Consider the following 16,833-nt stretch of genomic DNA (forward strand, 5'->3'; position numbering starts at 1 on the left):
ATGACTTCCTTATTTTCCAAGTTGTCTTTCCCAATTTTCAGCTATTGGAGGTACTGGTGAGGAAAACTGAGTCCCCAGAGCTCTGCATGGAGAGACAGGCTCAGTGCTGTCCCCTCCCACCAGGGGCTGCTGCAAACATTCCCAAGGATGGCTCGGCACCCCGGCAGACTGGTGGTCTCTGCTTTGCAGCTCTCTGCCCCATAACACCCCACAGCTGCAGGGGCAGCACTGTGGGGCTGTGGAAATCCCGTGGGCTGTGCTCCTTCCCTGTTTTTTCCAGTCCCCAACTAAGGAGGCGGCTGCAACATCTGTCCCCCTGCAGCAAAGTCATTTATTAACTGATTAATTAGCCAGATAAAATCCAACTGAAGCAATTATTAGCCTTAGCAAGCCACCTCTCCTGGAGATTGAAAACTGAAATAATTAGCAAAATAGCCTTGTTGCGTGTCAGGGGTTGTTTTTGGCTGATCCCTGCTTCTCACTGGCAGCCCTCGCTGCCCCGGCACAGGGAGGGCTGGAGGGGGTGTGTGGGACTGTGGGATTCCTAACCTGGGGACTTCTCTCAGGCTGCCTGGATTGTCAGCTGGCTGGGAAGGAGCCAGCAGCTGGACAGGATGGGGAGAGACACCGTGGGATCACCCAGCTGCCTGCCCCAGTTCACAGGGCCTGGGAGAGGCTGGGCTGGGGCTGGAGGCTGTGCCCAGCAGCTCATCAGGATGCTCCCATTTGGGGCGCCCCTTGCATTCCAGGGTGGCCCCTTTGCTCTTTAGGATGCTGCCTGGCTTTTGCCGGCTTGTTGGACCCATTGAGACTGAGAGAGGTCCCTTGGCAGCTGGGCAAGGAGCTGGGGAGCAGGGCAAAGCCTGTTGGAAGGAGTCCCTGTGCTGGCTGCCTGCTGGGGTGCTGGGAAAGAAATCCTTGTGGTCTGCCTACGCCTTGGAGCTGGGCCAAGAGTCCTCCCACGTCGCGTCCCACTGGGCTGTTTTCTCCGGCTGCTGAATCCATAACTTCAGACCCCAGGACATGGCTGGGTGCCAAGGCCGGGGTAATGGAGCCAAACTGCGTCACAAAGGGAGGAAAAGGTCCTGAAGTGCTGGGATGAAAAGGTGACCAGGGTACTCACTGTTCCCTGCTGGCACAGTCGCCTTCCACCGCTATCGTGGTTGGGGGGCCATGGGGGGAGGAAATGCTCTGGTCCCCTCTGCCACCTGGGAGGGATAAAAGGGGCACAGTGGGAGGATGTGGCTCCCTTGCAGTGGTGTACCTGGCCAGGCAGTGATGGCACAGAGCTCTGACAAGCCTCTGACACTGCCCGTACTCTCTGTGCCTGCTGTCCTTGAGGTGCCACCTTCACCCCATGGCTGCTGGCCTGCCACAGACTGCTGCCCAGAGGGGCTTGGGAGGTTGGATCCAAGTCCTGCTGCTTTCCCAGTCCACAACAGAGTTCTCAGCCTCTTTGCTGTAATACACTCCCATCTCTCAGCATCGTCCAAAAGAACAAATCTCGTGCCCAACATGACTGTCACCTTCGGAGACCTGGCAGCATCATGGGGCGTGTCTCAGGACCCTTGTGACTCAGGTGTCCCTTCCAGTGTCCCCCTTCCCTTCCCCCCTGCTGATGGCTATTGCCCAGCTCCCACTCTTTTGGCAGTGTTGCAACACACCCAGCATGCCAAGTCATCCAGAACCTGTGGGGTTGATGGATAACCTGGTTTCCCCCATTGCCACCCTTGAGCCCTCTCCCAATGCCCTTGCCAGGAGGCTGGAGGGGAGCCAGTAGGAGATGCTGTGTTCTCCACAGGACTGGAACAACCAGCCCATTAATTCCAGGAAAGCTGATAAGGCACTGTGCTGGGCCATGCTCTGCCATGCTGGATGGTGCAGAGCCCCTGGCTGCTGGGATTCATGGAATTGCCCCCTGGCTACAGGCTCCTGAAGGGCTCCAGTGCCCACACGATGCTTTGGTCTTTGGTAACAGGGGATTTATGACTTTTATGGGAACCAGCGCTTTTCCAGGACCTTGGTTTCAGACACAGAAAAAGGTTCAATAAGAAGCCCCTTCCCAGAGTGGTAACAGGGGACTGTCCTAGAGATGAGGCATCCCTTGGTGGCTCTGGGCTTTCTTGGGAGAGTGTGCCAATGCCTGAGCAGAGGGATGAGGTTTTTTGTCTGCCCTGTGACTCTGCTGGGAGATGGGCAGTTCTGGAGGACAGCACGGGCTGCAGTAGCAGGCACAGGGGTCTCCAGACAGTGCTGGCCTCTGTGGAGCACAGACAGGAGCTTGCAGGCAGGCTGGGGCCAGCCCCTTGCTTCAGCTGAGTTGTTTTCCTCTATGCTGAGCAGCATGTTTGTGACAATCCCTGTGGTTCCCACCACATTTTGCACCTTAAACACCATCTGGAGCAACACTCCCCAGCGTCAGCATGTATTCCCTGTTGGGGTTGCTCTCCAAATTGATACAGCATCGTCAGCACGGGCAGGAACCTCTCTCCCACGGCAGGTTTTCATTTCTCAAATCCTCCATCAGCCCTGGTGTGGTCATTGCTCAGGTGGTCACTGACGGGTCAGTTACCCCAAGACCTGCAGTGCTGGTTGCAAGACCCCCTGTGCACTGTCCCCCCCCAGCTCCACACCCACGGTGGCATTTTGGTGGGCGGGTGTTCAGTTCCAGGTGAGCGGCGCTCCCGGTTTATGGTCTGTGTGCGGTTCCCCCTGCCGGGGGTGCTGCGTGGGTTTTACAGGACGGGTTTGCTGAGCCGTGACTTGGCCTCCCCTGGCGTTTCCCCATCCGCAGTGCCCGCTGCTGGGTCCGGGTGTCACTTGACGTGCTGCCTGCCCGACTCCAGCGGGACGCTGTGTTCTGCCTAACACCCCTCATAACACTTTGCAGGAGTTGCCTGGGGGCATTTCTGGTTAAGAAGTGTTTAATTGACTACAAAACCATGTAGTGGTGGGAGTTTGCATAATGCTGTTCACAGGGGAGCTGGCAGCGGTTTTCAAGGGGGCGTGCAGGAATTGCTGCTCCAGGAGGAGGAGGGGGGTGAGACATAGGGGTGAAGAGGCTCGGGATCCCTACAACAGGGAAGGGGGTCTTGGTCTGTTCCTTTTCCTGCTCCATCCTCTGGGGATGCTGGTCCAACCTTGCAGAGAAGCTTCCCTGGACCATTTACTCCCTTCCTGCACTGCTGTGCCCAGACTGAGGTGCAGGTTTCAGACCCCACTGGGGTGTGCTGGGGCTCTGAAGAGGGATCCCCAGTGCTCCTGGGTGCAGCTGAGCACTGTGGAGCTCAACTGACACCCCAGGGCCTCACCCCAGCCGTGCTTTTCCCTGCTTTATAACCTGCCTCTGCTCCGGGGGAGTTAAGTGGAGACCTGTGTCCTGTCCTGCTCTGGGCTGAAAATGGCTTAGCTGGTGATTTTAGTGTCCATGGTGTCCTCACAGGCATGGGTACACCATCTGGCACTGCCTTGTCACCACTACACACTGCTCTATGCCCCCATACCCTGCATATGGAGTAGGTTGTGTAGGATCAGTGGGGTGACTGCCATGGGGAACAGGTTGTGTGGGATCAGTGGGGTAACTGCCATGCCACTGTTGGCAGTGCCACACACAGCTCTGGGCTCAGCTTCACCTTCTGGTGCTGGCAGCCCAGGGAGCTACAACAGGCTGAGCCCAAGTCCCTGGGGAGATGTGGGTTCCTGCAGGATGGGCTTTGGGTACACCCAGCCCATGCCCCAGTTGAACAGGGCATCCAGCCCTTGGGAACGGGAGGGCTCCACCAGAAGGGAAGGTGACAGGGACATTGGAGGGAAGGGACCGGGGGCGGGAGAGGACGTCGGCAACCTGCCTCCTTCTGCCATCCCTATAAATGGGAGGGAGCAGGAGCAGGAGCACCTGTGGGACTCCAGCTCTGCAGGAGAGGCAGGGAGGGACGGAGGGAGCTGCTCCTTGCTGCTCTCTCCTCCCTTTGAGCTTCCTGGTGCTCTGCCTGTGTGGAGGCATGGGGACCAGGGGATGGACGCTCTCCACCTTGCTGGGATGCTGCGCATGGATTCTGCACGGTATGTCCTATATTTTTCTGCTAGCCCATGTGCTCCCTGAGCCCTGTCAGGGTGCAGCAGGTACACTGTGAGATGCTTTCCACTCTTGGCTGAACTGGAAACTCCTCTTACGACCAGTCCTTGCAAGGCATTGCAGCCAAAGAGCTGGAAAAGCATTTTACAGTCTAGGCATCACCCCGAGGGGCTGCTTGCAGGCATGGAGCCGTGGGAGAGGTGAGAGCCCAGCCCGGAAGCCTGCAGGCAGCTGTGTGCCCCTCCAGCAAAGGAGCCAAGGGAAGCCAGCTGGCAGAGCAGGACCCAGGGATGCTCCCATCCCTCCCACATCCCAGGGATGAGCAAATGCTGGTGTTCTATTCTGAGGCCCCTCTTGCACAAACTTCCCATGAATGGGTGTGTGGGGTAGATGGCGTTTCCTGCTCCACATTGAAGAATTAAGATAAAACATTTACCAGGGCAAGTGGGCCGAACTAAACTGGGATGACTTGACTGATGTACTTTGTTTTCCCTGAGATGGGGACGGGAGCTGCTGAGCTCCTTTGGCTGAGGGGGCTGGTAGAAAGAGCCTTTTCCAGGCAGGGAAGATGACACTGAAGCAGCCTGCCAGGAAAGGGAATGGGGGTCTAGCAGAGGATGGACCCCTTGAGGACTGGTCTGGCACAGGAGCTAATATTCATTAATGACCCTGCACAAGCTATCTGGGAGCTAACGAGCTGAGCCGACGGTGAGGTTGGAGGCACCTCTGCTTCATGGGAGATCTGGTTGCCTGTCAGGGGGAACCTGATGAACTGGAGCACCAGGATTGAGAACAGGCTGGGGCTGTCAGGCTGCGGCAAAGCCCTGCTGGATCTTGCCATCGGGGTGCCCTTCGTCTCCCCTAATTGGAGATCCCTAAAGCCGAGCGTCAGCAGATCCACCCGGCTCCTCACGGAGCCAACAGTGGCAGCTTGGTCACCCCAAAGCCTGCGTCCCTGTCCTGAAAATAGGACCGTGTGAAACGTCACCCATGGGTGCCAGTAGATTCTGGGATACACGTCTGGGATGTGGGCAGGTGTATCCACCTTTCTGCAGAGCTCCTAGATGTGGGTTAAATTTTAACAGCAGGAGGAGAGAACTGTAAGAAGGGCTTGGTCCTGGGAGCTTGCAAATATTTCCTCCATGGGTGGGGAACCCCTGGTGCCTTCACTCAGCTGGAGGCAAGAGGGATGGGGGCAGGAGCAGGCAGGCGCCCAGCTCAGGAGAGTTTTATTGAACCTGCTTTAAGTGCAGCAGATCAGAATCCATCTGCAGTCAGGGAAGGCTTCCCTAAGCCTTGGCTTTCCTGTCTGACAAAGGGCTTTGTGTAATGTTATTTAAATGCCCCTCAGACACCCAAAAGGTGAAAAAACAAAGAACTCCCCCCAGGCTCTGCAGAAGCGACTGTGCTTAGAGCTGTCCTTGCAGTGATGGAAAGAGGGCTGAGCATGCTGTGCAGTAGGCAAGGCAGCCAAGACTGCACTCCTTGGCTTTTAAATCAGGGCCTTGTAAGGCTGTGGGATGAGATAGAAGGGGTTTAAGAAATGGTGATTGCCATGGAGAGGTGTCTGAGCCTGGCAGGCTGCCAGCTCCCACTGTAACATTCCACTTTGTGCTTCTCTGCAGGGCTTGGGGCTGTTACTGCTGTCCCTGTCACCACCGATGGGTCCTTTACTGTGGGGACAGCTTTCCCCATGACAACAGAGGACAAGTGGCTCCACACTACAGAAATGAGCACTACAGCAGCTGATGCTGAGACCTCCCCTCCGTGGACTGAGATGGACCCAGGGATGGCGACGAGCGAATATGGCCCTTCAGTGCCATCTTTGGGGAACGAGACCAAGGCTCTGAACACGACTCAGAGTACTGAGGGAAATTCAGCTGCTCCCAATACGGCCACGACTGCTGCTGCCATCACCGCACAGCACCCCACTGTCACCCCAGAAGCAGTGCAAGATGAACCAGAGGTCTCTCCTTATGTCCCTCTAGGGACCACCCCTGTCCTTGAGGATGTGAAGGAGGACATCACTACAGACCTCAGTACTGGCACTGCATCCCTCCACACCACCCCTCCACTGGCAGTCACCTGGGTGCCACAGCCAACTGCTGGAGTCACTGTGCCACTGAGCCAAGGGTTGACCACAGCCAAGGGAGCAGTCGAGGAAGGTGTGATCCTGCCTGAAGATATTCAAAGTGAAGCCAGTGCCAACTCCTCGGGGGCCAGTCCTGATGCTGGGGAGCTGCTTCCAACCCAGCAGGATGGAGTAGTGGGCGGGGTTGAGGGCATTAACCCAGAGCCAGCAGGAGAAATGGCCCCAGCTGGTGAGGAAAGTCCATTGGCTTCAGAATCTGGAGATCCAGGAGATGCAATAAATGGTGAACTCAGCACAGCCAACTCATCCCACATACCTCCAGAGAGCCCAGTGATGTCAGGAGCAGTGGAAAACCCTGGGAAGTCCTCCCTCCTCCCCAGTCAGGCAGTGAGCCCAGACACTTCGCTGACACCATCCAATGGTGGGGATGGGGATGGGCAGGGAGTTCCCGGGATCTCATCAGACGCTTCTGGTACAGCCTTGCCGCCCGCAGCCAGCAGGGCACGAGTGGCGCCTGAGGAAACAGAGGACACTGCCACCTCACTGCCAGCACCAGGGGCTCCCATTGAGGCACAGAGTGACACAAATCTCCCAGTCTCAGCCACTGCGCTGCCCACAGAGGATGTGGGAGCTGTGGATCTGGCCAGTCCATCCCTCCAGCCTGCCCCATGGCCAACCCCCACTGGAGAAAATCCACTGCTGCTTCCTGATGGTCTGACATCCTCCACAGACACCCCCAGTGCTCCTGGGGATGCTTACCCAGCCCCAGAGGCTGGAGCCAGAACCCTGCCTGAAGCTGAAGGTGCAGCACAGACACCAGCAAGTCCTGACCTCGCTGCTGGCCCAGAAGCAGCTGTGTCTCCATCTCTTGGAGAGTCAGAGCCAGCTGGAGCTCCCCAGGAAGCCGATGGACTTGGCACTGGCTTGAGTTCAGATTCAGATGCCCCCAGCCCAGCATCTTTTGTACCCAACGGGCTGGCATGGGCCACTGCTGGGATCCAAGGCCAGGGAGCTGAGGGGACAGGGGACATGACACAGGCAGAAGGTTCAGGGGATGCCAGCCCCTATGAAGATACTCAGAGTGACATGAGTCCTCCAGCCCTTCAGCCCTCAGGATCTCCGGCTGAAAATGGAGAGCTGCTGATGGGAGGAACAGAAGACTTGGCAAATGCTGAACTTTCCCCTCCATCAGCACTTGGGGATGGAACAGGAACAGGAACAGGAGGAGCCCCAGCACTGGGACAAGTGTCCTCACCTGGTCCTGCACCTCCCGGCAATGCTGGAATGGAGTCTGATCTCTCGGGGCCTGAAGGACCAGGGGACCTGCCCAGTGAATCTGCCAGTGCTCCTGGGGCTGTTTCCCGAGCCCTGGGGTCTGTTGCTGGCCCCGTGTCTGAGGCAGAGACACCAGTGAGCCCTGACCTCAGTGCTTCCCAGGGAGCACCTGGGTCCCCATCCTTTGGTGGGTCACAGCCATGGGGAACAGCAGCTGGTGCTCCTGTGGGAGCAGGACTCCCTGGGGCCAAAGGGCCAGACACTGACTCAACTTTGGCATGGGATACCCCCAGCTCAGCAGTTCATGAACCAGTAGGACCCCCCTCACCTGGCCTTGGGGACCAGCTTGGCACAAATGTGGGGCTGCCAGCAGCAGAAGGGCAAGGAGCCAGCATGGCAGAGCCAGCACTGGAAGGAGCAGGCAGTGGGATTGAGTCTGAGCCATCCCTGAGCTCCAGTGCATGGAGTGGAACAGCAGCTGGGATGGATCAACTGCCCAGTGCTGGTTCCCTATCTGGTATTACCTCCCCCAGTGATGTAGCAGCAGGACCTTCTGTGTCAAGGGGTGATGAAGCAGAACCCATCTCATCTGCAGGTCCTGGCTCTGACAGTCAGTCTCTGGTCTCTCCAGAAGGTGAAACTGGCCCAGGACTTGGTCTGGTGCAGGGGGCTGAGAGTGCAGGGGATGTGGTTCAGGCAGAAAACCCAGAGAGTGAAAATCCCAACATGGAGACAAGTCCTTCAGCTTTCAGCCCACAGCAGGACCTCACTAACACTGGAGAGCTGCCAGCAGAAGAAACAGGGGATGTTGTGCATGCTGAACTTTCCCCTCCATCAGCACTTGGGGATGGAACAGGAACAGGAACAGGAGGAGCCCCAGCACTGGGACAAGTGTCCTCACCTGGTCCTGTACCTCCCAGCAATGCTGGAATGGAGTCTGATCTCTCGGGGCCTGAAGGACCAGGGGACCTGCCCAGTGAATCTGCCAGTGCTCCTGGGGCTGTTTCCCGAGCCCTGGGGTCTGTTGCTGGCCCCGTGTCTGAGGTAGAGACACCAGTGAGCCCTGACCTCAGTGCTTCCCAGGGAGCACCTGGGTCCCCATCCTTTGGTGGGTCACAGCCATGGGGAACAGCAGCTGGTGCTCCTGTGGGAGCAGGACTCCCTGGGGCCAAAGGGCCAGACACCGACTCGACTTTGGCATGGGATACCCCCAGCTCAGCAGTTCATGAACCAGTAGGACCCCCCTCACCTGGCCTTGGGGACCAGCTTGGCACAAATGTGGGGCTGCCAGCAGCAGAAGGGCAAGGAGCCAGCATGGCAGAGCCAGCACTGGAAGGAGCAGGCAGTGGGATTGAGTCTGAGCCATCCCTGAGCTCCAGTGCACGGAGTGGAACAGCAGCTGGGATGCATCAACTGCCCAGTGCTGGTTCCCTATCTGGTATTACCTCCCCCAGTGATGTAGCAGCAGGACCTTCTGTGTCAAGGGGTGATGAAGCAGAACCCATCTCATCTGCAGGTCCTGGCTCTGACAGTCAGTCTCTGGTCTCTCCAGAAGGTGAAACTGGCCCGGGACTTGGTCTGGTGCAGGGGGCTGAGAGTGCAGGGGATGTGACACAGGCAGGAAACCCAGAGAGTGAAAGTTCCAACATGGAGACAAGTCCTTCAGCTTTCAGTCCTGAGCAGGGTGAACTGCCTGGTGCAGGTTCCTCATCTGGTTCAGCCTCTCCCAGTGGTGATGTGGCAGCATCCTTGGTTTCAGATCCATCCAGCCTGGGTGCACTTGAAGACACAGATGGTGCTGCTGAAGGTCTCCAGCCTGCCCTGGGTGCTGGCACTGGGGTCCTTCCTGCTGCAGGAGCAGGGGCAAGTGAAGGGCCTGGTGATGTAGGGTCCACAGGGCAGTCCCAGGCTCCTCCTGGAATGGGACCAGCGGGTTCAGAAAGCCTTGATGGAGAAACGGGAGGTGCATTGCAGTCCGCATCTTCTTTCTTGTCTACAGAGGGGTCTTCATCACCTGGGAGGATGGGCGAGGCTGCTGGTGAAAAAGGCCTTCCTGGAGCTGCTGCAGCTGTTGCTGGCTTTAACACAGGCTTGGAGGCTGCTGGCCCTCAAGAAGACTCTGTGTCTGCCCCTGGCAGCCAAAGTGGTGCCAATACCAAACTTTCCAATGGAAAACTGAGCGAAGTCAATGTGGTGGAAGTGCCTGGAGGAGCCTCGGTGAATGGGGGACCTTTCCCTGGTCCCAGCCTGGTCCCATTGGCTCCAGACAACAGTGGTGTTTCCAATGCCATGACCACCTCGGTGGCTGGCTCTCTGCTTCTCCCTGGACAAGGGCTGAGCTCAGGGCTGGCACCCAGTGGGGACCCCAACTCTGCACCAAGCACCCAGAGTGGGAGCAGCCCCCTGCTGCCAGGCTCACCAGGGGGGCTGCCAGAAGAAGCTGGAGGTGCTCAGTCGTGGTCTCTTGAAGACGAGGTGGCCTCAGGCATGCCGGCACCTTTGGGAGAAGCGCCTCCTCACGCTCCCATATCCCCCAACGCTGCCCCGGTACCGCCTTCTGCTCTGGAAAGAGGAAATTCTGCAGAGGGGGTGTCTGCCAGCCCTGGGCTTTCAGCACCTGAGTCGATAGTGGGGTTCTCTGCAGGGGGAAAGGGACAGCTGGGGGCTGCTGTGCCAGGGGGACCTGCCTTGCTCCTGCCTTCCCAGCAGCCGGGAAGCCCCGGAGCCCCCTCTGGGGATGCCGACAGCCCTGCTCCTGGAGAAGGGAGTGCTCTGCTCCACGGAACCATGCCAGGGCAGGGAGACGTAACTCATCTCCTTCCCGGGGCACATATGGAGACTCACTCCCCACCTGGGGGGAGCCCAGGGCTCCCTGGCCTTCCTCCCTCTGGGATCACTGCTGGCAGTCCCGGAGCAAAAACCCTGGGGCCAGGACCGGCCGGTGATTCATCACCCGCTGCCCTGCAGCCACCCCTGGGCAGGGAGCTGACCACCAGCCATGCAAACAGATCCGCTGCCATCTCTGGGTCAAGCTTTTCTGGAGCCTTCCCAGGCCCGGGGGGATCCCAGGGCGGGTCCCCAGACACAGCACGCCCAGCCACCTCCGGCAGCCCGGCCCTCGCCGGCCCAGCCCCACCAGCCCCGCTGCCCAGAGGCAGGGAGGTGCTTCCCGGGCCAGGAACAGGCGCTGTCACCTCCCGTGCATCGTCCTCCGTGGTTCCAGCTCCACCAGGAGTGCCAGCAGCTGCCCCAGCCCTGCTGCCCAGTCCTGCAGGTACGTGATGCTCGCAGAGCAGCCTGGGTGGGACTAACACATCCAGTTTTCTGATGGACCATCCTCAGGGACCTTCAGTGCCCAGAAAAAATGGGATCTATTTGGAGGCAGGATCCTGGGAGAGGTGTGACAGGAGGAACCCCTGCACATGAGTTTGCAGTGTTGGCAGGCTGAGCCTGCTCTCAATACAGTTCCATCACCTGCAAAACCCATTCCCTCCAAATGTTTTTTTACAGACATAAATAGGAAGCTGGAGGCTGTAGAAGTCTCTAGAAAGAGCTGTGGGTATTTAATTCTGTGCTGTCCCCTGTCACAGTCCTTGTACAGTGTTCCCCTCCTAATGGCTGTCATTCAGTGTCCCAACAGGGCTGTTTGAAGCAGGGGACAGTGACCACAAAGGCCATCATAGCAGGTTTAGGGTAGCTGTGTTTGTGTAAGGCAGTGAAAGGAGGGGGAACAAGCTCCTGCAAGGGAGGGTGACATGCAGAGTGTCCCTAGAGGCTTTAAGCAGTGTTCTCCCATTCTTCTGCTGCCCAGGTTCTGTCCTAGTAGAAGCAGGATAATTTCAGCCCTTTTAAATTTTTGATACAGACCAAAAGCTTTGCTGTAAATGTGGTTTGGTTTTATTGTTTGTTTGTTTGTTTTTTGTTTTCTTTTCCAGTTCCAGCTGTGCCCCTCTATGGGTATGGAGCAAGGGAAAATGATCAGGAGTACGTGGAAAGAAGAGTAGATTTTAATTCTCCACTTTTCAAGCCCGAGACTGGATTTCCATTTGGGAAAACCCTGCACAGTTCTCTCTACGTGAGTCCACTTGGGCTTGACTCATTGGGCAATTGACTATCACCTAAAACCTGGGAGAGGAACCAGGGACCGGGTGCCTGGGATGGGACTCTTGTGGGGCCAAAGCTGTTGGGATGCTGCTGTGTTCTGTTTGCAGCAGGAGGTGACTTTGTGGCCATTTCAGCAGTGGCAGGTGGTGGCTTTCCTTGGGCATTGCTCAAAATGGACTTGGAAATGGGAGGGCTGCCACCCCCATGCCAGGGAGTGCTGCTGGTCCTGACCTCACCTGACGGAGGGATCCCTCTGCTCAGTTCACAGACAATGGACAGATCATTTTCCCAGCCTCAGACAACAACATCCTCACGTACCCCAACCCTCCTCCCAGTGGCTTCGATGGCCATGAAGAGGTCCCCATGATCGCTGTATTTTGGGACAACGCTGACTTCTCCAGAGGTGTTGGCACCACCTTTTACCAGGTGAGTAAAGCCACCTGGCAGCATGATTGCACGAAACACCTTTTGATTGTAAACTCATCATCTATTCTGTGGATGCCTCTTGAGATGTGTAATTCATGGAGCCCATTAATGGTTTTTTCTCTTTTCTGAGCCAAATCTAAGAGCTGTTGGTGCTGTGTCACCTCTTGAGCCATCCAAATCCTGTCCAGCACTTTGGCTACAGGGGTCTGTGCGTGACCCCAGCTTAGGCCTGTTTTGTCCCCCTGGGAGCTGACATTGGTGTTCCCAACCCCCAGGAGTTCTCCACCCTCAACACGGCCAAGCCGCCGTTTGTCCGTGATGTGGAAGCGAAGGTCCGGCGATACCTGAGGTCCTCCTACTCTGCAGCCTGGACCCTGAAAATCACCTGGGAGAAGGCACCTGTCCACACAGCACGGACTGACACCCGGAAGGTGAGGGGCTGATGGAACACAGGCACCATTGAATTGTCAAAAAAACCCAAGACCCACAGGCAGTGACCTTCTCTGTGCCCGAATATAAGAACCAGTTTTATGACAAAGGCCAGTCTTGAAGAATTTTGCCAAAAAGGACTGGGCTGTCCCCATGTTTTTTTTGGTGGTTTTTTGAGGGACACCTTTAGTTGAACTTTCCCCATTCCATAAAACCTTTCTCTTTAAGGTGGTGGGAGTTTATTGCACACCAGAAATGCTGTTTCTCAGAGGCATAAAATTGGGTGAATTTGAAGCTTGTCATGGAACAGTTTCAAAGTAAAACCATCATATTTTCCATGTGAAATGTGAACCAGGCCTAGCTATGCTTGCCTTGTTTCCCTCCAGACCTCAGTCTGGCCATTCCCCAGCAAGCACTGCCCCACACCCTGAATTTTAAACTCCACATCTTCACTCGCTTTCTTACTTTGCAACACTTCTCCCCAGACTATCACGTACCAGGCTGTCCTGACCACTGATGGCTTCAGGTCCTACATCCTGATGCTGTACCAGGACGGAGGCATGCAGTGGGATTACACCAGGCTCACTTCCACCAATGTGCTCATCGGCTACACCAGGTGCAGCAGCTCAGCACCCCATCCCTGCCTCCTCTCAGCACTGGGATGCACCCCACCCACAGCTCCCACTGGTTGAATTCTTCCCCCATATCCCAGGGAGTGCCCTACAAAGATGAGGACAGCCCAGATGTGGTCTGCATGCCCATATATTCTAACATATAGGGGCCTCACAAGCAAATTTGCCACATTAGGGACTGGATCACGCTGCAACATGCTGTCTTGCTGGGCTGTGCTTGTTGTAAGATCCACAAATCCCTCTGGAGTCCTGGGCCCCCAGCATCCTGGCGGTTTGGGTGGAAGGAGTGGGAAATAGGGGATGTTTGCTGAACTTTGCACCAGCCGAGGGAAGGGATTTCCGTGCTTGGCCGGAGCAGTTGCTTCCTGCCTGCTCGCATTACGTCTCTCCCTGTACATGCTGTCTCCAGGGCTTTCTCATTAGCTGCTTGCTGCAGCTGGGTAAGGAAAAGGTGGCCTGGATGGGAAGCATGGGCAGCACAGGCATGTGTGTGTGTGTGCCTGTATGTGTGATCACTCGTGGGTTTCTCCTCCAAATCGCCTGGCAAAATGCTGGAAACCATGGAAGCTGCTCGTGGGGGTCTCCAGATGCCTGTGGGCTCAGGCCCTGATGCAGCAGGAGTGATTGCAGCGCCCAAAAAGGACTGTACCCCATACATAGGAGGAAGCAGGCTGGGGCAGCTCATGCCTTTGCCCTCCTGTCCTGAGAGCTGTGGGTGCTGCAGTTCCGCTGCACGAGGTCAGGATGGCTGAAGGGCAGGCTGGGGCTGGGCTTGGGGCTGGGGTAATCCCACCCAGGAAGAGCAGCCCCTGATTTTTCGTCTTTTCTCTTCACTCAGTGGGGATGGCTTTTACTACAATGATGACCTGACTAAGAGACCTCCAGCTGCTAAATATCGCCCTGACCAGTTCAGGGGCTACAACACAGGTAGTGCCACACTGCTGGGGTGGGTTCACAAAGAGGGGAGTATTCCCCGGAAATAAAATCCAGCCTGCCACTGTGGCAAGGCTCTCACTGAGTTCTCAAGGCCAGGCTTTCCCCCTGAAGCACATTTCCCTTGGGTACCCACTATGCCCTAAGGCTGAAACATTCCTGCTGTGCCCATGGTCACTTTTTGGGCCAATGACTCTGTCCCAAGGTTTTCTTCTTTGATAAGAGCCTCTCCCCCTGTTTCCCTTCTGTTGAGTGGCTGTTCAACATAGAGTGGAGGTCAACATGGGCTTAGTTTCCAGCATCAGCACCACATGACTCTCACCTTGAGACAGAACAGCCCCTGTAGTCTCCTTGGCCAAAGGTGACAGCTCATGGTTTCTCTCCCTGCTCAGACCTCCGTGGGTTGTGGATTTACAAGCTGGAAAGCCGCGTGGGCATCAACTACCGTCTGAAGTGCCTGGCGTGGACGGGGCAGCAGCAGGAGCCCCAGGCATGGAGCCAGGGCCTGCCCACCTGCCCCTGCTCCCTGCAGCAAGGGCAGCAGGACCCACGCTTCAAGAGCAGCCGTGGAGGCAAGTGGACATGCTGCTACCTCACCCTGCTACCTCACCCTCCCCATCCCCAGCTGTCCTTCCCCACCTTTCCTGCAAGGGTGGATGGGGTCCCACCTGGGAGGGTGGGCAGGTGACCCTAAGGAAAAGAAGAGGGGGACTGGCCTACCCTTCAGAGACAGGAAAAGCGAGGAGGATTGAGAGCTGACTTCATCTTATTAGACTGGCCAGAGTTGGTCTGACCTGCATGGGGATGTTGGGGACCAGGGTCTCCCCCTGACTCGGATGGTCTCCATCAGTTCCTCCAAACCCCTATAGCACCATGGGTGATGTGGTGGCAGTGCTGGATAACGAGGAGCCAGCTCTGGCCCAGTCCTTGCCCTGAGGCAGGTGTGCTGGCTGGGCAGAGCTGTCTGAGGCTCACAGGTGCCCATTTCAGGCAGGTGGGGTGCCCGTGTCTCCATGCTGCACTCAGCCTCCCCCAACCAGCACGGCGCCGGCGTGCGCTGCCTGTACGACAGCCAGAGCCAGCTCATCGAGGGGCGGCAGGAGAGGTACTGGAGGAGCTCCAGGCAGGCGTCACCCTACCGTGGTAAGCAGAGCCAGCCTTGGCATCCCCTGCCTGAGGCTGGCATTGTTTAGCCTGTAAATAATTTTAATCTCTGTGCCAGCCTGTTTCCTGCCATGCTGTTTGCCTTGGAGGGAGTGTGGAGCTGCCAAAAGCCGAGGAAAGCCTCGCCTAGAACCGGCCCATCTCCCTCCCCTTTCCTTCAGCCCCTCACTCTCCTTTTTGCCCCAGACCAGGAGCTGAAGCTGTATGACTGGTGCTGTAATCGGGCGGGCAGTGCCCACCTCTGCGCCCGCTACAGTGAGAAGAGGCCGAAGATTGGCTGTGATGGATACCAGTCACCCAGCACAGGTGGGTCTGCAGCTCATGTGCACTGGGGTGATGCTGTCTTGGTGCCCAGGGCTGGGAGGGGAGTGGGAATGTCCCAGCCTCCCTTTGGTTAAGGCAGCAAGAGCCTGAGCACATGAGGGAAGGGTTTTGGGGTGCTCATGTGCAGGTTGTGCCATGCCCTGGACTGTGTGGGGTTGTGGGGGCGTCTCCCTCAGCACATAAGCACCAGCATAGTCTGGAGGTAATGGCACTGGGAGGTGAGGAGGACCACAGCAAATGTGGTTATGGTGTAAGCTGATGTGGGGCTTTCTTGCAACCCTCAACAGGTTCCTCGGAGGAGGCAGAGAATGACTCAGATGAGCAAATAGGTGAGCAGGGTTGTGGGGTCTCCTTTCCCTCTCTCCCTGTGTCCCTGCAAGAAAATGCCCTGGGGCTCCCAGCTTGCCCCTCAGGGAGAAGGTGGCTGATTTCTCATTTCTTCTTTGCAGATGAAGAGGACAAGTAACTGCAGCACGTTCTGGGCCATGGCTGATCCTCAAGCCCTTTGATCTGCTCTTCCCCCGTGTCCCCCCACAGAACCCATCACCCCTGCCCACCATGCAGGGCAGCTCACTTGGCCAGTGCCTGCAGTTGCCTGCCCTAGCACCAGTTCACATTTCTAACCCAGACTTGTCCCAAGGATTCAGTTGCTTTAGTTGTCCTTTCCCAGATGCAGCTGGGGGGCAGAACTGGTGAGGAGGTGGGCAGGTACCCGCCACTGCACACACCACCCTTGTCCTTCCCACATCCCACTGTGCTCCCATGCTGCAGGGCAAGGCTGGATCCCTGGGAAAGGGTTAAACACCACACATGGGTTGACTGTGGCCAAGCCCTTAAATACCAGGGTGCACCAGGCTTGTGCTGTGAGCTTGTCCTGTCTTGTCCCCTACTTCTGTTTCCCAGCCATCCCTCTCTGAGTGGTCCCTGGGCCCTGTGCTCAGGAGAAGGGACAACTCTCCAGATCAAGCCAGAATCAGATCAATACGTCTGCTGGGTGTGTGAGGGCAAAATGCAACCCCATGATCAGAAATGTTGGCAGAAAAATAATTTTTGTGTGTAAGAGAGCATCTTCCTTTCTTAAAAAAAAATTAAATCATTGTCAAATCTTGTTTGTTCAATAAGACCTTGGAAGAGTTTGAGCATCACTGATTCTGCAGCAGCCATGTCCTCTGCCAAACTGGGGTGGGAAGCAGTGACGGGGCAGGCTTGGAGCAGCAGGATTACAGGATATTTCTGTTCCTGACTTTAGTACTGGACATACAGCTAAGCCAGGGTCTAGGGCAGTGAATGGGGTGGGAGTTGGGGATATGATGGGGTCTGATACCCCCTCCTTGGGTCAGCATCTCCCAGTCACCAGGGTTGAAAGGCTGTGGGATGTT

At 56.8% G+C, this 16,833-nt stretch overlaps 1 protein-coding gene across 1 annotated transcript; it reads left to right on the top strand.

Moving 5' to 3' along the window:
* Positions 1–3,885: 3,885 nt before the first annotated feature.
* Positions 3,886–16,577, top strand: LOC108961873 (mucin-4-like). The gene is made up of 12 exons (XM_050978068.1): positions 3,886–4,062; positions 5,701–10,716; positions 11,378–11,517; positions 11,808–11,972; positions 12,248–12,403; positions 12,887–13,017; positions 13,872–13,960; positions 14,359–14,542; positions 14,961–15,109; positions 15,317–15,436; positions 15,742–15,783; positions 15,904–16,577. Exons 1-12 carry the CDS (start codon positions 4,002–4,004, stop codon positions 15,918–15,920), a joined length of 6,270 nt encoding a protein of 2,089 aa, XP_050834025.1. The 5' UTR covers positions 3,886–4,001; the 3' UTR covers positions 15,921–16,577.
* The last annotated feature ends 256 nt before the right edge of the window (positions 16,578–16,833 follow it).

Source organism: Serinus canaria, chromosome 9 (genome assembly GCF_022539315.1).
Source record: "Serinus canaria isolate serCan28SL12 chromosome 9, serCan2020, whole genome shotgun sequence".
NCBI lineage: Eukaryota > Metazoa > Chordata > Aves > Passeriformes > Fringillidae > Serinus > Serinus canaria.

Bases quoted from the DNA above. Each gene is read 5' to 3' on its own strand.
- LOC108961873 (XM_050978068.1), top strand. From the start codon at position 4,002: ATGGGGACCAGGGGATGGACGCTCTCCACCTTGCTGGGATGCTGCGCA. The intron at 10,717-11,377 runs GTACGTGATGCT...TTTCTTTTCCAG, and splicing joins CCTGCTGCCCAGTCCTGCAG to TTCCAGCTGTGCCCCTCTAT. The intron at 13,018-13,871 runs GTGCAGCAGCTC...CTCTTCACTCAG, and splicing joins GTGCTCATCGGCTACACCAG to TGGGGATGGCTTTTACTACA.